This window comes from Odocoileus virginianus, chromosome 11, assembly GCF_023699985.2.
Source record: "Odocoileus virginianus isolate 20LAN1187 ecotype Illinois chromosome 11, Ovbor_1.2, whole genome shotgun sequence".
Taxonomy (NCBI): domain Eukaryota; kingdom Metazoa; phylum Chordata; class Mammalia; order Artiodactyla; family Cervidae; genus Odocoileus; species Odocoileus virginianus.
This window is the reverse complement of record NC_069684.1, coordinates 18606457-18630261: the sequence shown is the minus strand read 5'-3', so window position 1 is coordinate 18630261 and position 23805 is coordinate 18606457. Positions and strand designations below refer to the sequence as shown.

General features: G+C 50.0%; 1 protein-coding gene across 2 annotated transcripts in view; it reads left to right on the top strand.

The window, feature by feature from the left end:
- Positions 1-15754: 15754 nt before the first annotated feature.
- The window catches only part of QSOX1 (quiescin sulfhydryl oxidase 1), a 40891-nt gene continuing 32840 nt past the window's right edge, over positions 15755-23805 (top strand). For both annotated transcript variants that reach the window (XM_070473982.1, XM_020868836.2), the window contains exon 1: positions 15755-16160. In XM_070473982.1, coding sequence (XP_070330083.1) covers positions 15770-16160 — 391 coding nt within the window. In that variant the 5' untranslated portion in view covers positions 15755-15769. The remainder of the gene's footprint in view (positions 16161-23805) is intronic.

The following is a 23805-nucleotide window of genomic DNA, read 5'->3' as shown; positions in this document are numbered from 1 at the left end:
CTGCCCTTTCCTGGTCCCAGAGGTCGCATCTTTGATCAGCAGCAGGTTTGGTAGGTGCAGAAAGCGGCCGAGGTCTGGAAGGACACTGCACCCCACATGGAGGCCCCGGTGTCCTCTCAAGCCTGGGCTGCTCCTGCCTCTGTTCGGTCTCTCTTCTGCTCAACGCTGCCCCTCACGACCTCCACATTAGCAGACCCTCCGACAAAGGCCGTGACAATTCATAGGATAATTCAGTGAGCACTAGCCACCCAGGTGCTGAGCTCTTTGCAAACATCAGTGGATTTGGTCCTCCCAGCAACCTGATGAGGTAGGCCCCATTCTACAGATGAGGAAACTGAGGTTTAAAAGTTTAACGACCTTGCCCCAAAACACAGTTTATAAGTGACACAACCTAGATTCACCTGGGTTTCTCTGGCTCCCAAAGGCAAGCCTTCTTCCTGTGTGGATTTTTGGTCATTGTCCCTTCTATTGGAGCATCTTCCTTGGGGCTCAGGAGAGGCTCCATCTTCTTCCATGTAATTCTGAGAGGGCAACCTCAGGCCTCAGATCCTCATATCCTAGATAAGCCCCCAAGAACCGTCCACAGAAGCGTTCAGTTCAGTTCAGTCGCTCTGCGACCCCACGGACTGCAGCACGCCAGGCCTCCCTGTCCAGCACCAACTCCCGGAGTTTATTCAAACTCATATCCATTGAGTTGGTGATGCCATCCAACCATCTCATCCTCTGTCGTCCCCTTCTCTTCATGCCTTCAATCATTCCCAGCATCAGGGTCTTTTCAAATGAGTCAGTTCTTCACATCAGGTGGCCAAAGTATTGGAGTTTCAGCATCAGTCCTTCCAATGAATATTCAGGACTGATAACAGAAGAGTTAAAATCTTTAAATACCTCCCCATTTGTCTAGAATAGAAACAAACCCCTCAGCACAGGCTGCAAAGCCCCCACAGCCTGGGCTCATGACCTCATCACACAACTATGCTCAGGTCAGCATTACGATCACCCAGAGGTTATCAAAAATGTAACGCAATGGCACAATTTCCTGCCCCCCTTGGATGGTTAGTAATATAAGTCATACGACAGAGTATTTAGAAGTCCTTCTAAATGCTTTTCATCTAAGTGTATCAATGTATATTAATTCACTTAATCAGCAAATCATCCTATGAAACAGATACTATTAGCAGGCCTATTGAATAGATATTATGATTGGGCATAGGGAAAGTAATTAACTTGCCCAATAAGATTCAGATAGCAAGTGATGGAGCCAGATTTGAATCCATATAATCAGATCAAAAGCCATATATTATATCTGGCAACAGATGCCTTCTAGTGTTAGGGCTCAGGTCCTGAATGTGGGCACTCATTTTCTTCTGAAAACAGGTTAGAAAACAGCCTGACGAGGCCTGACTTCTTCCAGAGGAGAGAGAAATCCTCTTGGGTCCACAGCCAGTACTTTGACCAAGTCCTTTACAGAGTCGCCAAGCCTGGGTGAGGACCACAGAGATCAGATTCCTGTCTCTGAACTCAGACCCCACATCTGCACAAGTAAGACAAAGGAAGGCATGTCAGCTTCAGCCTCCTGTTCTTTAGAAATCCCGGGTGCTCTCAACTCCACCCTCAGAAACATCTTGCCTAAGATGGTTTTCACAATGAGAGGAGAGGCAACCTTCATTTCTCAATAAGAGCATTAAACTCTTGTCAAATGTAGGTCTATATTTTAGCCACTAAAATTACCTAATCTAAAACAACACGCATGAGGGATCCCCCGGCTCAGACAGTGAAGAGTCTGCCTGCAATGTGAGAAACCTGGGTTCAATCCCTGCGTCAGGAAGTTTCCCTGGAGAAGGAAATGGCAACCCACTCCAGTATTCTTGCCCGGAAAATCCCATGGATGGATGAGTCTGGCAGGTTTCAGTTTGTGGGATGGCAAGGAGTCAAGACACGACTGAGAGACTTCACTTCAACAACAAAACAACATGCGTGGCTACGTCTGTGTGTGGGTCTGAGTGTGTGGTGCAATCATTCTCAGTGAAGGGGACGCCACAGACCAGCACAGCTCACAGGTGGAATAATCTCAAAGGGAAGCAGGCAACTCTGAAGGTGGAGGCCAGCTCGCCCCGGTCCAGGACCGCACGACTCCCTAGGATCCGCTGACTCCCTCGGCACAGGGGTCACAGTGCAGGACAAACCCACCGGGGCACAGGGCTTGCCATGAGGGACCATGCCTCTCTTCACTTCAGTTCTCTCCAGCTCTGGGCTACGAGGTTGGCCTTTGGGCAGCTACTCTGAGAACCACGAGGTATTGTCCCTGGGCTTCAGAGCAAATCACTGAATTATGTAGATACTCCCACATAATCCTTAAAGACAGAACATAGAAAAGCCCAAGAGATGATGTAATTTGCCCAACTGGTGGAGCTGGGACTTGAACCCAAGTCATATGCAATGTCAGGACGTGAGTCATAGCAGCCCTCCCCAAGCCCTCCACCGCATGGGGTACCAGTAACGGAGCATCCAGGGTCTGCGGGATACAGTGGAAACAACCACTATTTGAGCTCCCAGGGAGGGACAACTAGAGGACAGGACAGCCACCAGGGAGAACCTCCCTGGGATCAGAGGGTCCCCACCCAGGGCACAGAGGCACAGCCAGAACGTGACCCCATTACCGCAGGGGTTAGTCCACCCTGAGACAGGCAACCTGGGTCCACTTAGATCCACCTCTAACATTCGTGGGGGCAGGACAGGAGGACAGATGGAGGCCACAGGCCATATATCTACATGTTTGAACTACTTTAAAGTCATCAATCAAGCTCACACACTGTTAAGTGAAATGTGTTCTCTTCCCTGACTTTGACACAGAAGCTTCCACAATGACCTGGGAGGCCAGGTTTGGATTTAGAGCTCTCTCAGGCTCCACAGAGCCCTGTGTCTGACTGAGGAGGTGTGGGGAAAGTGGGCCCCAGTCCAAGGCCCACCCCTCCTCTTCTAGGGCCTGCGCTGTCCTACCTCTTAAGGGGCGTTGCCATGCATGTGTGGACCCTGCACCTGCGTATTCAAGCTCCGCCTGCGGTTTTCTGCAGAAAGCTGTCGCTTGGCTACTACTTGGCCCACTCAAGAGCGTGGCCCAACTTTGAGAAGATGAACCCAGGGCAGAGGCCCTGGGAGCAGACTCATGGTCATTTGGGATGGCAATTCCACAGTCCCAGGCACCCCGGCGTGCTCTGAGGGGCAGGGGGGTGGGAGCTTTCTCCTTGTCCCGTGGATTCTCCACCCTGTGGGAAGAGACCCCTCCAGAGAGGGTCTCCTAAACCGTGAGGCCCAGGGCAGAGGCACTTCAATCTGAGCCTAAGGAGGTTGTTGTTGCCACTTCCTTACTGTGAAATGTTGAGCACATTAATCTCTCTGTTCCTTATTCTCCACATTTTTTTAAAGGAAATCATTGTAATAAGGAATAACTGAAGATAAGTGAGCTTACTCAGTATCAGTAAAGTGTTTAAAACAATGCATGGCAAACAGCAAGGTTATCTAAGTGCCATCAGTTTAGTGTAATTATTATTTGGACTTAGTCAGGCATCCTCAAAGTTGTTAACAGATTGAGTGCTCCCCAGAAAACTCAGTTCTTAACTGGTGATGGGCAAGAGCTCTTCCTGGAGACCTGGAGAATTCCAAGAGTCAGGCACTCTGGAAGCCTGATTTGTCCTCAGGCCAGAACATATAGTAGAACAGAAACTTTGGAAAGGCAGGAACAGAAGGGAGTGGGAGAGGGAGGGGTAAAGCACTAGCTGCTAATTCATTCAGAAACCATGTCTTGGACGGGTGCTTTCCAGGCCCCAGGTAACCAGAGTGTGCAAGACAGACTAGGGTCTATGCCTCCATTAGTCTTACCTTCTTGGGACAGGGGAGAGAGAGAGAGAGGAAGCTATTTAACAGGAAAGCAAGGAAATAAACACAGCCATCACTGATAGAGATTAAGAGGAGTGAAAGCAATCAAGTAGGGTGAATGGAGAGTGATGACTAGACAGGGGAAGGGGAACTACTTTCTACAGGATGTTTATAGAAGGCCTCGCGGAGGAGGTGGTGTTAAGCAGAGACCAGCATGATGAGGAGGGACTGGCTATGTGAACGATCAGGAAAAGATGTCCCAAGAAAACTGGCCAGAGCAAGCACCTGAGGTCATAGCATGTTTGATAAAATGTAAGAAGCAGAGAGAAGACCTATGTGGCTTAAAGGTAGTTCACAAAGGGAAGCGTGTACACAAAGTAGTGTCACAAAGGTGACAGAAGTCAGCAAGGTAAAGAGAGACCAGATCATGCCCTTCTCAAAATATAAGATGCCTACACACCATCTGGGATCTTGTCAAAGTTCAGATTCAGAAAGTCGGAGGTGGGGCCTGAGACTCCGCATTCCTGACATGATCCCAGGTAAGGCCAATGCCACTGGTCCATGGACCACTCTTGGAATAGCCAGGCTCTCAGCAACAGATTTCATTTTAACTATATTCGGAAGACTTTAAACAATCTTAAGTAGGAACATGACTTGGTCTGGTCATAATTTTTTTGGAGGATAGTTGCTTTACAATGTGGTAGTCTCTGCCATATATCAATGCGAATCAGTCATATATATATATGCCAAGTCACTTCAGTTGTGTCCAACTCTTTGTGACCTCATGGACTGCAGCCCATCAGGCTCCTCTGTCTATGTGATTCCCCAGGCAAGAACACTGGCATGGGTGGTCCTGCCTTCCTCCAGGGGATCTTCCCGACTCAGGGATCTAACTGGTGTCTCATTATGTTTCCTACATTGACAGGTGGGTTCTTTACCACTAGCCCCACCTGGGAAGCCTATATACATATAGATCCCCTCCCTCTTGAGCTTCCCTCCTCCCTCCCCCTGCACTAGGTCATATTTTTAAAACTCGGTCTGTTTGCAGTGTGGAGACTGGGTTAAGGGTAAGACAGAAAGCTGGACACCAGCTGGGAGGTGACTGCAGTGGTCCAGGTGAAAGTCAGTGGAGGCCTGGGGATAGTGGGGGTGGGGGATGTGGGTGAAGTGCAAGTCAATGAGCCTGGCTAATTGACTGGATGACAAAGGTGAGTTAAAAGCAGAAATGCAGCATGCCTGAGCATTTCTCAGATATCTGAGTCAGGGCTGGGCCCTGGGCAAGGAGCTAGGTAATACCATTACCAACTTGGCCGAAGCTGGTGGCGGCGGCGGGGGGAACAGAGTTTATAAAGGAAAACCCAGAGTTTCAGTTTGGATATGCTAGGTTTGAGATGACAGTCACATATTCAAGTAGAAATGTGAGTCGGATAGATGAATCTTGAATTCAAGAGTAAATTTACAGCTGAAAATAAAAATTTAGGAGCATTGATTTGCAGATTATGTTTTAAAGGCACAAGAGTGTTGGGCTTGCTTGTGGAAAAAGTGTAGAAGCTGAAGCTGTGGGTAGCTGGTACTGGTGAGGTAGGACAGGAACAAGGACAGCCTAACAGTGGACCCCAAGGACATCCACACCTAATCCACGAGGCCTGGGAATACATTACCTGGCATGGCAAAAGGGACTTTGCAGATGCAATGAAGGTTAAAGACTTTGAGATGGAGATCTTAGCCTGGATTATCTGGGTAGGCTCAATCTTACCAACAGTCTTTAAAAATAAAAAAGGAAGGTAGAGAGGGGGTCAGAGAGAGATGATGTTGGAAGAGGCAGAAGTGACTTGAAATACTGGAGGGATTTATCCCACCACTGCAGGCTTTAAACATGGAGGCGCCAAGGAATGAGGTTGCCTCCAGGAGCTGAGAAATAGTCCTCAGCTGACAGCAAAGATGTAGGACCTCAATCCTACAACTGAGGGAATGAATTCTGCCAAACAACCTGAATGTGCAAGGACACAGATTCTCCCCTAGAACTTCTGGAAGGATCACAGAGCAGCCAGTAATTAGATATTAGCCAGTGTTGGACTTCTGAATTATGGAACCATAAGATGACCAACTGCCATTGTTTTAAACCACTAAGTAAGATAATTTGTTAGCAATAGAAAAGGGATTCGTGTGGTTTAAACTAAAAGCAAAAAGAAGAAAGGATTTCAAGAAAGAGGGGGCCATCCGCTGTGTCAAGGCTGCAAGTGACAGGAAGGAGGTGGGAGGTGGATCAGATGATGCAGGAGCTTGTGGTTAATCTTGACGGGCAGTGTCAGAAACCAGGCCAGAATCGGTTGAGGAGGAAAGGGTGGGGTACGGAAGTGGAAACAGTGAACACAGACAACCCTGTTGTAAAGTTTGGTTGTGAAGAGAAGGAGGGAAACGGGACCGTATCTGGGGGGAAGATGTATGTTCACCTAGTTTTGTTTTGTCAGTTTTCTTTTTTTCTTTTTCCCTGACTGCCCTGCACAGCATGTGGGATCGTACTTCCCTTACCAGAAATCAAATCCCTGCTCTTTGCCATTGAAGTGCGGATTCTTAACCACTGGACCACCAGGGAAGGCCCTTGTTTTCTCAGTTTTAGGAGGAGAGAGACAGTATGTTTGTTTGCCAAAGGAATAGATATAGTACCAAGAAAGAGTTAGGTGTGTGGGGGCAGGTGGAGGGCATCAGGAGCAAAATTACTGAGCCACAAGCGGAGGGGTTGGAGGTGATGAGAGGAAGGAGCTGGAAGGGAGACTAAGCAGATGAGCACAGGTGTAAGGGGTTTGCAGTTTGGTGGAGGAGGAGGAGCTCCCGTCCAAGGGCTTGTTCTGTCATCCAAACGCCTGAAATGCTCACGGGTGGGTATGGGGAGAGAGGCGTGTTGGAGGTTGGAGGAAAGACAAAATGATAGCAAATGGCTTGTCTTAGACTAGAGGAAGTCATTTGATTATGGAAGGGGAGTAGCACTGCTCCAGGAAGGAAGTGGCTTTTGCTTTCTCTTTCTTCTTTCCCTGGTGCCAGGACTGTGGGTGGTCTGTCGGGTCAAGGTTGGGCTCTGCAGTATGTTTCTTACTAGACATACACCCTGGAGCAATTTTCTTAGCCTACCTGAGCCTCAGTTCTGCGTCATCGTCGTCATCGGGCTTGACGATGCCTACTTCCATCAAAGGAGATGGCATGTGGCAAAGTGCTTCGTGGACTGTCCGGTCCTGTCTGGGTGTGAAACGTGCTCTTTCATCATGGGTGGTGTCCATGATGATTCCTTATGATTCCTGGCCATGGCAGGGGGAGATCCCTGAAGGCTGGAGAGGAGTGTCTGGGAGGGTGCTCGTCTAGCCATAGTCTCTGTGTGCTGAGATCACTCCCTTTTGAAGCTGAGCAGTCCCTTCCACCTCCACCTGGCTCCAGGAGGGCTGAGAAACTCAGGCCTCAAAGGGAGGGTAAATCTGTGGGGGGACTCCCTCTCCTTGGGGCGCTCCTCCAGCCGTATTGTCTGTAGCCATCACCTGGCAGGTCCCGCCTTGCCCTTGCTGAATGTCTGCTTCCCAGAGGGACCCCAGAGTGGCAATAAGTTTTCCAAGTCAGGTTCCCTGCAAAAGCTGTCTGTTGGATTAGAACATGTGTAGGTTGTCTGGAGAAGGGCTTTTGTTGTTGTTCAGTCGCTAAGTCATGTCTGACTTTTTGTGATCTCGTGGACTATAGCCTGCCAGGCATCTCTGTCTGTGGAATTTTCCAGGCAGTTATATTGGAGTGGGTTTGTTTCCTACTCCAGGGGATCTTCCTGATGCAGGGATCGAAACTGTGTCTCCACGTCTTCTGCATTGGCAGGCGGTTTCTTTACCAACTGAGCTATCAGGGAAGCCCCAGAAAATGTTGGGGTACCTTAAAAATGATTCATAGCTGCCACAAGGATAAAAGATTATCTTTTCTGACTAACATCTGAGCATCAACCAGGACATGCAAAGACACACCCCACAGTTAGTGAATGGGTAAATCACAAGTGTGATTACTTTCAAGACAAGATTAATAATACAAACAACATTTCCAGAAAGAGCAGGAAGGTAGGGAACTTTTATTTTCGATGATAAGGCAAAGTTGAAAAGAGGAGACCATGAAGGTCAACTAGGAAGTTTCAGGCTCATCAAGTGGTGGACAGGGCATTTTATATTTTTATGAAAGTACAGAAGCAGACACTACATTCAAACTCCCCTTCTGGACTAGAGGGTACAGTCACCAGCTGCAGATGAGGCAGCTGACCAAACTGCGGAGCATGGCACCCCGGGAGATGCCACGGTGGCGTCCGGGCACATAGAAAGCCCATCCGTCCAACAGGAGCATCCCCTCTGAGATGTCAGACGTGACTCAGCAACTGAACAACAACAAAAGCCCTTCTCCAGACAACCTACACAACATGTTCTAATCCAACAGACAGCTTTTGCAGGGAACCTGAGCAGGGGCTGGGCAGGGAGTGAAAACCAGGGCTGGAGGCAGTGTGGCTGAACCATGGACTGCAGCACGGGGCAAGTGGGTCCCTTAAGGAAGGCGGGGTGGAGCCTTGCGAAGTCCTGCAGGGTGTCTGCTGATAAGGCCATCGTAAAATAAAAACGCAACATCTGGACGCTGAGGTGGTCATCTGGGAACATTAAAACACTCAGTATTTCATCTGGGAAATTCATGCAAAAAGCACTAACAGTGCCTGCTGTGGACTGGGCAAATTCCTGCAAGATAGCCTTTCTTCTCTGCATATGCTTCTCCCTCTCTTTGAAACTAAATGGCTTAAGTCAAATTTATCTGGATACCTGAAAATCTATGATGCGTTCATGACACAGCTACGTAGGTCTTGTGACCTCCTGGTGTACCCAGACTTAGCTACTATTTTTAAAAATACTTATTTGGCTGAGTTAGGTCTTAGTTGTGGCATGCAGGCTTACTTGCTCTAGGGCATGTGGAATCTTGGTTCCCTGACCAGGGAACGAACCGGCATCCCCTGCACTGCAAGGCGAATTCTTAACCTCCGGACCATCAGAGGAGTCCCTTTGCTTCTACTTTTAAAAACAAACAAACAAATAAAGAAAAAAAAAGTATTAGTTGAGCCCTGCTGTCCTGGACACCATGCTAAACTCTTTTACATTCGCCCACTGGATTTGTCCACATCTGCCTTCAGGCTCTGGTCACAACCTGCTTTAGTCTGTTCTGCCTCATTTACCCACTTCCCCTGATAACAGTACTCCTTTTTCTTTGGTAAACAGATCCTTTCTTACTCCAAACATGTAGTTATGATTGGGGTTGCCAGTTACAGTGCTCACCCCAATAGTGATGTGACCTCCCTGGTCACAAACAATCCAAACAATCAAACAATCCAAGCCCGACCAGAGTTTTCTCCAGTATTTTTCAAACTAGGATCAGGAGAGAAGTTCGATTGCTTTTTTCTCCTTTTGATCTCAAGGTTGAAAGCATGCAACCAGAATTCTGGACTTTCAGAAGCAGCCCAGCTAACAGAATAAAGCCAATGTACAGAGACTAGAAATGCAGAGCAAGATGGTATCATGGTGTCTCAGAGTCTAGGCATAGCTTTGTCCTACCCTTGATTTAGTTCTTTGAAATGACTGAGTCCCCTTCCCTGCTTCAGCAGATTCAGTTTAGGATACTCACTCCAGTATTCGATCCTAAAGGAAATCAGTTCCTGAATATTCATTGGAAGGACTGATGCTGAAGCTAAAGCTCCAATACTTTGGCCACCTGATGCAAAGAACTGAGTCACTGGAAAAGACCGTGATGCTGGGAAAGATTGAAGGCAGGAGGAGAAGGGGGCAACAGAGGATGAGACGGTTGGATGGCATCACCGACTCAATGGACATGAGTTTGAGTAAGCTCCGGGAGTTGGTGATGGACAGGGAAAACTGGCATGCTGCAGTCCATGGGGTGGCAAAGAGTCAGTCACGACTGAGCAACTGAACTGAACTGAGTCCCCTTCCCTGCTTCAGCTGATTCAGTTTAGGATTTTCTTGAGTATAACCGAGTCTTCCTAAGGTGCTCATTTATTCAGACAAAACCCAGAATCTCAGGCAGCCCCTTCAACTGACCAAGAGGTTCGGATCCTGTTCCTCTGAGTTTTGACATCCCTGTGAAGTTATCTTGTTTCCTCTGTAGCTACCCCCACCAAACTGGCTCCAGCTCATGATTCTGGACTAAATATTTATTGCATCTCTGCTAAGACAGGCTGGAATTTTCAAAGGCTTGACTAAAATTCTGAGGGCTGACAGCCAGCAAACAAATAATATGAGGTAGTAAATGTATAAAACAGACAAGATTACAGAAGTCTTCCGCAAGCTTACTTCAAGACTTGCAGACCTATATTATTGCATGAGCTGTCTTGAAATGGCTTTATTGTAACTCTGAAGATGTGGCAAAAGGTTTTAGCAATTCAGCCTGGATCCCTTGCTTCCTGGCTATGAGTCTGACTCCACATAGAAGGCATTGTTCAAAAGTTAAAAAAAATTAAATGTAGCAAAATAAATTGATTTATCCATGCAGAAGTCTGATGATGAAATCCAACTCTGCCCTATATAACTGTGTGACCTTGGGCAAGTTATTTAGCTCTCTATGTCTCAGAGACCATGTCTGTAACATGGAGATCACAATATTATAGGATAGTACTGAGGATTAAGTGAGATAAAACATGTAAAACATTCAGGGTTAATAAGTGGAATTTCTGCTAGTCCCTGAAAGAGAGTGAGCTATAGGAGGACAGGGCCAGCTTCCTTCTGGTCCTCGCTTGCCTCACTGTGAGGGAGGAAGGGTGACCTAACTGGTAAGTTTTGGGAAAGGAACTCCACCGTATGGCTCAGTCTCTCCAGAATCTCCTTCTCTGGCACCTGGCAGCCGATGTGCCAGCAGGTGCTCACTGAAGCCTTTTCCTCCATTCAGCCAGCTTACCAGACAGGCTTAGCCCCTGTTAAGAGCTGGAGTCACCTGTAATTAGGAACGCATCGTGGAAGTGCATCTAAGCCACATTCTCCAATCAATTTCATCTGTGAGAAAGTGGATGCGTTTGAGTCTCCATTTGTTCCCTGTGCTTGTTCCTTACTTGAGACACGGGACGCAGGGGTATTACTCACTGACAGCCCCCCATACTCCCACCCCAAGCCACTTTACTTAACGGTGCTCAACCCGTAGGAAACACTCAGTAAGTGCACAGACATCTGTTCTAGAAGCCTAACATTCTCCCAAACCAATCTCACAGTATCACAAAGTTGGCAAGGTCCCCAGAAGTCTCCTAAGGGGAAGACTGGACACCCTCCACCCCAGCGACTCAGCAATGTGGCCTTGATGCTTTTGACTTCAGGCCTCATTTGATGACTTGCAAGTTCCTAAAAGGCTTGCCTCTTGATATTGGCCAGAGAGCCCGAATAACAAGGCCTGGAGACTACAGCCTTATATCTTCATTTCACTTGAAATAATCAGCTTGTCCTTGTGGGATGAGGGTGGAAAGGAGGAGAAAGCAGGAGGGGTTAGAAATGTATGTGGTTTGGAGGGGGAGCGCGTTACCTATTCCCTTTGAATTGCCAAATGACCTGGGGACCAGGGAAGCTCTACCTGAGCATGGGGTTCTGCCCCAATTATCCTTAGCACAGAGGTCCTCATCTTAATATTTCAATAGCTCTGTTGGATAGCCTGACAAAAATGGACTCTACCATTACTTTGTTGTGAGACCTTGTGCACGTGCCTTCACCTTTCTGGGCCTCAGTCTCCTCGACAGATCAAGAATAAGACCATTGGGCTAAGTGTGAACAGGAAAGAACAAGGAGCTGGGAACGGATTGGCTAAGCTCTTGTATGCTGGCTTTCTCTCCAGTGGCTGGCTAGACCATGGTTCCCTGCTCCCACCTAGGAGACTCACAGAAGAACGGTCAGGGATTTCTGTGTTTCCCACTCTCATTTCTAAGGCCTTGAAGAGCCCAAGTTTAGGTACAGTATTCTGCATCCTCTACTTTCCTCTAATCCACCTTTTGTCCTAGAAGCCCACTTTTATGGACTATAATCAGGACATCCTCACTTCCAGTTTTGATTGGGTTTGGCCAATGGGAGGCGATGGCAAGACAGCAAAGGACTGGGGAAGAAAGAGATGGAAGTGAGACTTTCCTGGCGCCTCCCTGCTTTCCTCCTGGCTCTGGCCCTGGCAGTGGCAGCATTTTGTGGTCACGGCTCCTACCGGGAGGCCTCTCTTCCTGGACTCCAGCTTCTGCCAGTCTTCCTTGCAGAGTTCCCTCCCATAGTTTCCTACTCTGGAGGAGTGCAAGAAAGACTTCTGTCATTAGTCACTAGGAACCTTACACGTCTTGTCAGTTCCTCCTGCCCACACACACCTCTGAACCAGTCCATCCATTAGCAACCCCCTCAGCCATCCTTCTGAATGTGCCTTTTCTTTCCTGCCATATCTAACTGATAACGGACTCTCACGACCTCTCTTCCAACTTTCACAACAGTTATTCCAACTGAGCCCAGGTATGGAGAAGTTCACCTGGAAGACCAAGAGGCAAGTTCTGAAGGGACAAAGCGGCGATTCCTTCCCTGCTGCTGTGCCCTTGCCTTTCAGGGGCTCACACCCTCTCTGATCCTCAGTGCTAGTGAGTAAGTAGAAAGTCATCTAGTGCTCTGCCACCGGATGACATGTTTTACCAAACACTGTTCTATTGCTCACCATCATCATCTGTATTGGTGTAGAACCTTCATTCCTCTTACTGTCTATCTTATTTTTAGTGGACAGACTCCCAAATACCCTCTCTTTTATTCACGCATAACACATGAATGATTCACAAGTGGGAAAGTCAACGGGGCTCCTTTGACCTTAGTCTTCTCATCGGTAAAAATCAGATAATATAATAATACTCTCAACCTCATAAGGATGGGGTGAGGGTTAAATGAGTAGCATCTGTAAGTACTCAGCAGAGCACTCACTGCAAACTATTAGCCGTTACTTTTACTCTCACGTCTGAGTTATCTTGCCTCACTTTCCTACCACATGTATGCAGGAAGGGGAACAGGGAACCTGGCTAGGAATTCCCAAATGCCCCCACTTTCAATGCTTTCCTTGGCACGCCATCCCCCTCCATGCCCTATCGTTGAGTAGATTTCCTTCTCTGCCATTTTTTCATCCCAGGAAGCTTCTGGAAGAGCAATCCAGGAAGTTGTAAGCTTATGTTTTCTGTTTTCAATTCTAGACCAGTGGTTTTCACATGGTGGTCAAGGGGATTCCTAGGGTTCCCAAGAAGCCCCCATGGACCATAGAAAGTGGCTACTGCTGTAGGTCACACCTTTCAGCTTGCTTTGATCTGAGACTCCTTTTAAGATTCTGTTTAAACAGACTTCTGAGACTTAAAGTTGAGAACCCCTGTATGATTGTTCTGAGATACTGACATTCCAGATCTTATAAGTCTCAATGCTAATTTCTTCGGTCCCATTGCCAAGAAACTTTTTTCCATTCTTATCGTTTGTATTCTTTTCCGTTTCTGATATGATCTGAAGTAGATACGTGAACAAACAAGTCTTTGTGAACTTACATGGGCTGTCCTTCCCAGGTACGCTTCACGTTCAGCCAACATTGTCCCCTTAATTCCAGGGAATTCCCTGGGGAAGATAACGACAACACTGTTTAACAGCAGAGTGAAGGCACTTGACTTTTATCAGCACCTGATCTCACCACTGGAGTGCATCCACCCCTGGGAATCCCAGGTTGCTGGGGGACTATCTATGCACTTCAAGACTCTGGCACAGAGAATATGAATGCATGAAGCGAGCAAAAGCCCCAACCTCCAGATATCTGCCTGGAATGCTCTTCTCCCACATTGACACAAGTTTCCCTCCCATTCTCCATTTGGGTCTTTGGGTCAAACATTACCTCATTAGAACTGCCTTCAGACTGGGGGCAAGAGGAACCCCTACCTTGTCTTCTGAGCTCTCCAGTCCTCTTCCAGCCATGCCCCTTTCCACAGAATTAGAAGCCCGTAGGTCAAGGGGATGTGCCCACCCAAAGCTCCTGTTCCTCACCTCTTCTTAGATCATGCTGAGAGTTCCTGAAACCCTAGAACTCCCTGTTCCAAGAGCACCAGGCCAGCTTCTAAAGACTGCATCAGCCTTTTCCTCAAGGAGGAACCAAGGAGGGGCTATTTGCTAAAGGTATGGATGGAGCTCAGATGTGCAGACAGGGATGTTACAGGTGTAGGCACAAGGTCCCGTGAAGTATGGGACAGAGCTGGGGTGCAAAGAATGGGAGGAAGGTTGAGGGCCAGGGACTAGTTACCACCCAAGAAGCCCCATTCCAGTGCACATCTTAGGGGAAGTCTAAGAATCCTACACTTAAGTTTGACCTTCCAGATTTTTGTGACTGTGTACTTGTCAAGATGAAAGGAGAGGAATTTTACCTAAGTTTAGACTGGCTTATAATAATTTTAAATTAGGTAGACATATGTGTGGGGCTTCCCAGGTGCTCAGTGGTAAAGAATTCTCCTGCCAATGTAGGAGACATGAGTTCGATCCCTGGGTCAGGAAGATCCCCTGAAGGAAATGGCTACTCACTCCAGTATTCTTGCCTGGGAAAACCCATGGACAGAGGAGCCTGGCGGGCTGCAGTCCATGGGGGTCGCAAAGAGTCGGACGCAACTTAATGACTGAACACACACGCATGATATGTTTATCTCCATTTGCACTATTTGCCCTGGCCCTGTATATATCAGGGATGGGTCCACCCCTGACCTCCCTATCTAAAATAAAATACCACTTTCTCTGTCACTTTATTCTTACTTCATTGTACATTTCTTCAGAGCCTTTGTCAACACAGGATCTACATTTATGTCTGTATCCTTGTTTATGTAGGTTCCATGACTGTAGAGTCTTGGTTTTATGTACTGCCTTAGCCTTAGTACCTACAGCAGCGCCTGGCACAAAGAAACCACTCGATAAATGTTGAATGAATAACAAATCTAGTCTCAGAAGACTTACAAGTGAGGTGAGCTAACCCAGGAGGCACAGAGGAAAAAGATCATTTGTGACAACACTCTGAGGAACACCTGCTCCTCTTAAGATAACTCAGCATTGGAGCTATAAAAGATAGAGCAGGGAAAATTAATCATTAACACCTTAATACACACGCACGCAAGATTAGTTATTGGGTTACTCCTGAGAGGGATATGTAAGTGAATATGGAGATCCGTGAGCAAACTGAAGGGTTAGATGTGGGGGACTTGGGCTGCTGGGAGCCTTTATCTCAGGAATCATCCTAACAACTTCAGGGTGGCCAGAACTGCCGGCTGAGCAAACTGACGCTACCCAGTGGGCCACGCCAATCCAGTCCAGTCTATGATAGGAGGGCGCTTCTAATTCATAACCAATAAGCCCTCAAATAATGTTTTCCTTGGATGGTCACAGGCCTCAGGCGGTGTGGACACATCTGATCCCCGTGGGGTCATGGTGGTTACACACTCAAGAGACTGTCCTTCCACCCCTCACTCTCTCCCACATGCTTCGAAGTCACAACTTCTCGTCGCTTGGTGGAATCCCCAGCACTGTCTGGGAACAACGTCCATCGGTCCAATCCATTCCAACGGATTCCTTTTCCGTTGGGTACGGGGCCTCTGAGAAGCCAAATGACTTCCCCTGGTCGCCCAGAGAGACTCTGTCGCCCGGGACTCTGCCCCCGCGGATGTCCCACACCTATCATTTGGCGGGCGGGGCTCGGGGGCCTGGGCTGCGCTCCCAGCCTTTTCCAGGCGGAGGCGAGAACTCGAGTAGCTCTAAGGTCTCGGCGGACGGCGAAGAGAGGCGCTTCGGCCTTCGTCGGCGCTCTGGCCAGCGGGCGGGGCCAGGGGCGGGACTGGACCATGGTGGGCGGGGCCTGCGGGCTCCACCTCCCCACGGAGGCAGGAGGTGCCGCGGCGGAGCCGCTGAGCTCCAAGTCTTCCGAAAACTTGTGCGCAGCGGTGGCCTCGGCGCGGCGGCCGAGGATGGGGTGGTGCGGCCGCGGCTCCGGGCCGCCGCCGTCGCGGCTGCTGATGCTGCTGTCGCTGCTGCTGGCGGTGTGTGGCGCTGGCGCGGCTCCGCGCTCGGCGCTCTACTCGTCCTCCGACCCGCTGACGCTGCTGCGGGCGGACACGGTGCGCCGCACGGTGCTGGGCTCCCCCAGCGCCTGGGCGGTGGAGTTCTTCGCCTCCTGGTGCGGCCACTGCATCGCCTTCGCCCCGACGTGGAAGGCACTGGCCAACGACGTTAAAGGTGAGAAACTGGGTGCCGGGGTTGGGTGGGGGGAGGCTCGCTCTCCTCGTCCCATCCGGGCGGATCCCCGCCACCTGCCTTGCGGAGCCCCTGGCATTGCCCGCTTCCCCCTGCCCATCACCTCCGCCCATCGTTCTTTCTGCCCCTCCCACTCCCCCCCTCCACCCCCGCGCCCAGTTTCTCAGCCCTCAGCTCCATCTTTAGCTCTCGCCCTTCCCTTTCTTTCTCCGCTTGGCCGATGTCCCGGATTTCTCTCCCTCTTCCCGCGGTCTGGGTCCCCAGACCTGCCCTGCTTTTCATGTCAGTCCTCTGCCGGCTCTCGGCCCCCATGCCTGCGACGTGGTCGCCTTTGTTTCTCGTCGCCGACACCTTACACGGCTTCCTGTAGTTCAGCCTTGTGGCAGCAGCACCCGTCCTACCGAGTTCCCCAGCTGCGATGGGACCAGTACTCATTCGACCGCCCTCTTATCCCCACTCCTTCCTTCCTTGCCCCACCCCTTGGCTAGCAGACCCAGCTGGTACGTAGACTCCTTTCTCAGCTTTATCTTTGAGGCAGAGTTTCCCTGTTCCTGTTTCCAGGCCTCCTGACCTGCTGCCTCCAGCTTTAGTTTCTGGGCCCTCCTTCTCTGTCTCCCCCTCCTTCTGCTTTAACCTCAGGAGCCCAGAGGCCTGATGGAGGGCAGCCTCTTGGTGTGTGTTTGGCCCTTACTCCATTTTACCATTCATTGGCCTGGCCACTAATACCATGTTTTCTTCATTCTAAAGAGACTGTCAGTTGCCATTCTTTTACTATCAGCCTGAGAGGTAGAAGGATAAGACGATCACTAATAGATGGATAGAGATTTAAAGGCGTCCTGCATTACAGAAATGTTAATGTTTTTTAAAACTTAAGTTTTGGAGCTGAATAAATAGGGCAACCATAGTAATTTATATTTATCTAGTGCTTACTACAGTGAATGTCAGCTTCCTGAGTAAGTACTTGACATACAGTATCTCAGTTTCCTTTCTCCAAGTCAGGATCCCTGTGGGGTCATCCATCTGTCTAGCCCGGGTGGTGGGTATTTGGGTGGGGCTGGTATGTGGTAGTGGTGTGTTTCAGATATGCTGCTCCGAACAGAGCTATTTCCTGCTTATGGTGCTCGGGGCCCTAGCAGGGCCCCTGACCTTCAGTGGTCACTGAATGAGGACTTCGGTTGTCTTAGGGAATAGGCCTCTTCCTGGAGAGAAAACTGGAGCTGTTGGTCTCCTGCTGTGCTGTTGGTATTTTTTGATAAACTTAACTGTTTGCGGTAGAGTAGTGCATTTGGTGGCACTGGAACCCGCCTGTGTATGCTGGAGACATAAGAGACATGAGTTCGATCCCTGTGTCAGGAAGATCCCCTGGAGGAGGGCAGTATTCTTGCCTGGAGAATCCCATGGACAGAGGAGCCTGGTGGGCTCTATAGGGTCACACAGAGTTGGACATGACTGAGTGACAAACACACAGAACAATGCACTTGTAGATGTTGGTTTTCAAACTCAGGCCCTCTCGTCCCTGGAGCAGCTTGCACAGTGGTTCCTGAAGTGGCCAGATGGAAAGATGTATCATCTGCGAGCCATATGGTCTTGGAAAGTTATTTTGAAACAAAACCATAAACCAGTTTCCCTCCAAATTACATGTAGACACTTGTCTGCATGCCTCTACAGTTCTGTCACCTAAATGTGCCTTTTCTCAGCAGTTCTTCCTACTATTTCAGTGATACTACACATCTGGTCAAGGCAGAGGGCAGGTAGAATGTTGAACATAGAATCTGAACACCTAAGAGGTGTTAGGTGTTCAGGGGACACTGTGGGCCTGAGTGTCTAAAACTCCTAAGTCAGTTTCCACTTTGAGGCCGTAAGAGGTCCTCCATCTAGAAGATTCTTAGATCTTGAGAGTGATGGAAAGAAAGATTACCTTCCCGCTGATTCATGAGTTCATTCTCTTGCAACTTAGAAATTTCCAGTGAATTGTACATCCGGACACTGACCCCACCTACTCCTGGATGAGGGTCTTCTCCCCACTGTAGGAAGTAAGAGTCTTTCCCTAAAAAAAAACAAGTCAAAACTTACCCTTAGAAAGGAAAATGGTGTCTATGGAGATGAGCCACAGTCCATGAGAGGTGGGAGATTTAGGTCCTGGAGTCTCCCATGAGCCATGGAGGTGTCAGCTCCCTAAGCAGGATCAGGTCAGGGGAAACGACTTGTCGAATCTGATGTTGTGTTGCAGTGATTAAGAATGCCTCCACTCCAGTCCAAGGAGGTGTTTCCTGGTGAGGCCCTTCAACACTTCTGTGTTCTGAGGTTCCTTGAGAAAGTTTGGTTGTGGACCAGCAGAGGGTTGCTCTCCCACCACCTTGGGCCCAGGGGCCAGAGGCCCCTGCCCTCTGCCTTTGTTATGAATGTATTGGGTAGGAGCAGTGAGACTGTGAAAGGTCATGGGCGGAAGGAAAGGGGGAAGAAAATTGTGCAATCCTGCTCAGTTGGCCTCAGGCCTTTAATCTGACTGGCCAGGGCTTATTTCTTCAGTAACCTGTGGGCTAGGTTCTCTGGGGGTGGTTGTTACCCTGGGGCAAAGCACCTGTTTCTAAGGACTCAGATCATCCCTTTCTATTCCAGAGCAGCTCTTGTTACCTCACCATACATTTGGGAAATCGTGTTCCTTTTAGACCTTCAGGCTTCTTTACTGGCTAATCAGTCGGCAAATATTTGTTGAGTGACTTCTGTGTACAAAGCATTGTTTACATTACTATTGGGTAAATCACCCAGCAGGGAAATTGGCACCCATTAGAAGCTATATTTGAAAAGGGCCAAAAGAGCGTGGCTTAGCCATTTCTTGTTGCGGGAATTCAGGGAAGGGCAAGGTCACAGAGGCCTTTATCTAAACAATTATTTATTACACACTTGCCTTCTGCCAGGCACTGTGCTAAGGGCTTTTACAGGCCATTACAGGCCTTTATACAATCTTTGTGAGAAAACATCTGAGCAACAGATAGCCCTGTTTAAAACAAAACAAAACAAAACAGTTAAGTAACTTGTCCAAGATTACACAGATGCTGGAGGAGGTTCTTTTTTTTAAATGTATTTATTTTTAATTGAAGGATAATTGCTTTACAATATTATGTTGGTTTCTGCCATACATCAGCATGAATCAGCCATGGGTATATATATACATCCCCTCCCCTTGAACCTCTCCCTCCCACTTCCCACTTCATCCCACCCCCTTGTGTTGTCACAGAGCCCCAGTTTGAGTTTCCTCAGTCACATAGCAAATTCCCACTGGCTATCTGTTTTCCATATGGTCCTGTATATGTTTCCATGCTGTTCTCTCTGTTAGTCCCAGCCTCTCCTCCTCCCTGCCCCCCCACCTAGCTCCGGGTCCGTAATTCTGTTCTCTGTGTCTGCGATGGAGGAGGTTCTTGCACCCAGCTCCTCCTGACTTTTCAGAGCTAGGCCAGGTGGTGATGGGGGGAAGGAGGAAGGGTACTGCAGGTGAAGAGCGAGATGAGATGTGTGAGACGTGGGTGCTGAGATACAGCGAGTGGTGTTGGTTCCCCTGTTTCTCTCCCAGGCGTGGCCCTTCCATCCCGCTGGTACCCTTGTGCTACTGGTGCAGAGCCTGGCCCAGGGCAGCCGCTCACTGCTCACCCGTGTAGACCGGGGACACGAGCCTCACGGGATCCACCATGAGGCCTGGCCCAGGGCAGCCGCTCACTGCACACCCGTGTAGACCGGGAACACGAGCCTCACGGGATCCACCATGAGGCCTGGCCCAGGGCAGCCGCTCACTGCACACCCGTGTAGACCGGGGACACGAGCCTCACGGGATCCACCATGAGGCCGTGGGGAGCAGGCCTTCTGCTGCTGCTGTGGTTCGCCTTGACTCAGGCCCCGGGTGTCAGCCAGGTGTGAGGGGCGGGGAAGGCATTTTGGCCATGTCATGGTCTCATGGCCCAGAACCTGGCAACAAGGAGGAAAGGACGTGGTGGGAACCGCCTAGGCCCGGCTCCAGCTCCCTGAGTCAGGAGGACTCCCCGGAGGCTCCAGTGGGATCTCGTTCTGACCTCTCCACCTGACTGGCTCTAGTGGCCGGGGCAGGCCTGGCCTCTGCCTGATTAGAGGCCCAGGCTGCGTCACCCTCCAAGGCGTCACAGCCATTCTCCTTGGCTGGAGTGGTTTTCAGAGCTGGAAAGGACGTGAGAGACCTTCATCTCGGCCCTCTTTGACCTGTGAGGAAACAGACCCAGAGCGGAGACGTGAGGTGCTCATGGTGCTTCGGCCAGTGACAGCCGCGAGCAGGCCTTGTCACTCTGGGTCCAGGGCCCCTTCCTGGCCTTGTGAGTGGGGGCGGGGACGCTGCCCGTGACTCCAGAAGGGGTCCACCCCCCCCACCACAAGGTGGTCCTCTCCCACCACCCCAAGGTCTACAACTGTCCCCTGCCTACCCTAAACCTCCCCTCCCATCCCCTCCATTTGCTCACTTACTCTCTTGTGAGTGGAGAGATTACTTTGCCAGGGCAGTAGTTGTACAGGGAAGTTTTTTCTCCCCTGAGAGGAGGGCTGGGCTGAGGCTGCTGATTATTCGGTGTCAGGCCTGCAGGTTGTGGTATTAAGTCACCCAACACCTTAGAAAGCCACCCCCGCCCAGTTGTGTTCCTTTTTGACAGCAGGGCACTTCCCTTAAATGTGGCTTAGCTTTACCAGCGGGGCGGCCAGATAAGGCCCTCTTTATTCCTGGTGCTGTTACTAGAATGATGAATCGGCAGACCTGCCGTGACTAGTGTCAAACCAGATCCTGTGTAGGTCGTTATGGCTCATTAAGGTATTGACATTGATATTCCTGAGAAACATTCCTCAGCCTGGACTCTCCCAGCACCTGACTGGCCCCAGCGTCCCTCTCCCCCTCGGGCTGGGGCTGGTAAGAAGAGGCACCGGGTTTCCATTTCCTGGAGGAACAGGGAATCAAGGCATAAAGAGAAGAGTCGCAGGCTTCCAGGAGCCAGGAGCTGAGAACTCCCACGCATCGGCACCGCCGCCCCCCAGCCCCGACCTCGGCCTTCCCCATTACTAGCACCCTCCCCACCCCGTCCGCTCTGAGTTTCCTGGCTGAACAGAGCAGCTCTCTGTTGTGTCCTGGGCCCTCTCGAGACCAGCAGAGAGGCTCAAATCCTGGGTTCAGATCCCATATTCACCACTGATTAGTTGTGTGCCTTGGGCACAGTTATCTGATCTCTATTTTACAGTCTGAGAAAGCAGGTCTAGAGCTAAATACCTTCTTCCTTTTTCATAGTGGAGTTGTGCACATAAAACTACATAAATAAGGCATACAATAACCTGACCTGCTAGATATAATCATCTGAGTAAGGGCTGAGCCTGTGATATTGACCAGCCCTTGTGTGTTGCAGAAAATGCTATGTATCTAGAAGAGGAAACTGTTTTAACCATTCTCTCTCTCATGGGGAAGGTTGTGATCAGAAGTGAAGTGAAATTCACTCAGTCGTGTCCAATTCTTTGCAACCTCATGGACTGTATCGATGGAATTCTCCAGGCCAGGATACTGAAGTGGGTAGCCTTTCCCTTCTCCAGGGGATCTTCCCAACCCAGGGATTGGGGTAGCCTTTCTCTTCTCCAGGGGATCTTCCCAACCCAGGGACCGAACCCGGGTCTCCCGCATTGCAGGCAGATTCTTTACCTGCTGAGCCACCAGGGAAGCCCTCTGTGATCAGAGCAAACAGCAAAAACGCCAAGGCAGCATCCTGACCCTGGTGAGGCAGAGGGACGAAAGTGGGTTTTTGGGTCTGGTAGTCCTTGGGCCCCTTGGAGGCCTCTTGGTCCCTGTCCTCATTTGGAGAGCAAGGGGAAATGGCACCCGAGGCGGTGGTGGGTGAGAGAATCTGGAGCGTGCCCTGGTGCTCATGGAACACTAGCTTTGAACACTAGTCCTCACCCCCCACCACCCCCCTGGCAGTCCCTTGAGAGCCTCATTCCCCAGCGAGCCGCAAGCAACAACTTGGCCTGAGGGAGAGTGGCCTGTGCTCTCTGAGAGGAGAGGAGCAGCTGAGGCCTGCTGTCCTTGGTCACCCTGCCAAGTGGCCCCATGAGACCCCTGGCCAGGGGCCCTCACTGTTGAAAGGACTCAAAATTGTCTCTCTTCCGCCCTTAGATCTAATTGACTTGCTGACTCTCTTGAGAACAGCTGCATCTTTCCTGGGGGTCTCCCAGAACTAAATGACCAGAGCCGTAGGTATAGAGCTGAAGAAGCCGAGCCTGGAATGTGCTAGATGACTCTACGGGGTGACCTGTGCTTCTTACACTTTGCTGGGCCTCCCTTCGGCAGGAGAGGTGCCATAGAAAGGAGCTCTAGGGTGCTCTGTCTGTGATCCAGGGCACGATCCCATCCCTGGGCAGTTTGCTTCTCCTGCTCCTGCAGGTGACGGGCATTAACTTTACTCCTTACCTGAACCTGAGGATAGAATACAGCTGGGAGATGTTCCAGCCTTGGAGTGGCCCTTGTGTGCTAAGTTGCTCAGTCATGTCTGACTCTTTTCAACCCCACGGACTGTAGCCCGCCAGTCTCCTCTGTCCATGGGATTCTCCAGGCAAGAATACTGGAGTGGGTTGCTATGCCCTCCTCCAGGGGATCTTCCCCACCCAGGGATCAAACTCAAGTGCTGCCTTGGCAGGTGGTTTCTTTGAAGCAGCCCTTGGACTGGGGTCAGTTGTGTAATTCATTTGATAGTCACTGAGCACCTATTGCGTGCAGGGTAATGGGGAAGCTCAGCAAGGAGGATGCAGGGATGGACAGGCTGTGGGATGGACAGGCTTGGAACTGTGTGGTGGAAATGAGAACAGGGTTCTGAGACTTGGGCTTGGAAGATGACTCCTTCTGGGGGAAAATCCTGTTCCAACTGAGTTGCACCTGACAACTGGAAGTTTGCTGGAAGGGTAAAGGTGGCCGTGCAGTAATCTGGGTGAGCATTGTGCTTTTAAGAAAGAAGAAAATTCTCAAGAGTTCCTGCGGTATGATTTGGGGAAGTGGTAAGGGGATGCTGGGTGGGGAGGAACCAGACCAAAAAAGGCCTTAAGCCTATAGGTTTTCTTCTAGAGGCAATGGGAGCCACCAAAGAATATTGAATAGAGAGTGACATAGATCTGCAGATAGGAAAGATCACTGGAGCCCAGCTAAGCCGGTGATAGAGCGTAGTAGAACCTTGGCCAGGAGGGAAATGAGACATTTCATCTGGACAAGAAATCCTGCACTAGCTCACTGGGAGGGTGGTTAGAGGTGAGGTTAGAGATAAAGAACCCAGGAGCAGGGAAAGGAGACTAGACTAGGGAGTGGGCAGGAGGAGACTTGCGAGGGAGGGTGGATAGGACATGGAAGTTGGTTGGGATTAGCGGTTCCGCGTGGTTGGACTGCCTGACTCTGTCCCTCCCACGTGGTGCCCACAGTGGGGGCGGGGGCGGGGAGAGAAGAATGGCAGGGAGGGCAGGAGGGCTGCTGTCCCGAGCCTAGCACGGAGCAGACCCTGATCACTGACCACAGCCCTGTTCGTGCAGGCCGCCCCGCCAGCTAGATGTAAGACCAGAGGACACAGGCCATTCGGGATGGCAGGCATTTATAGCT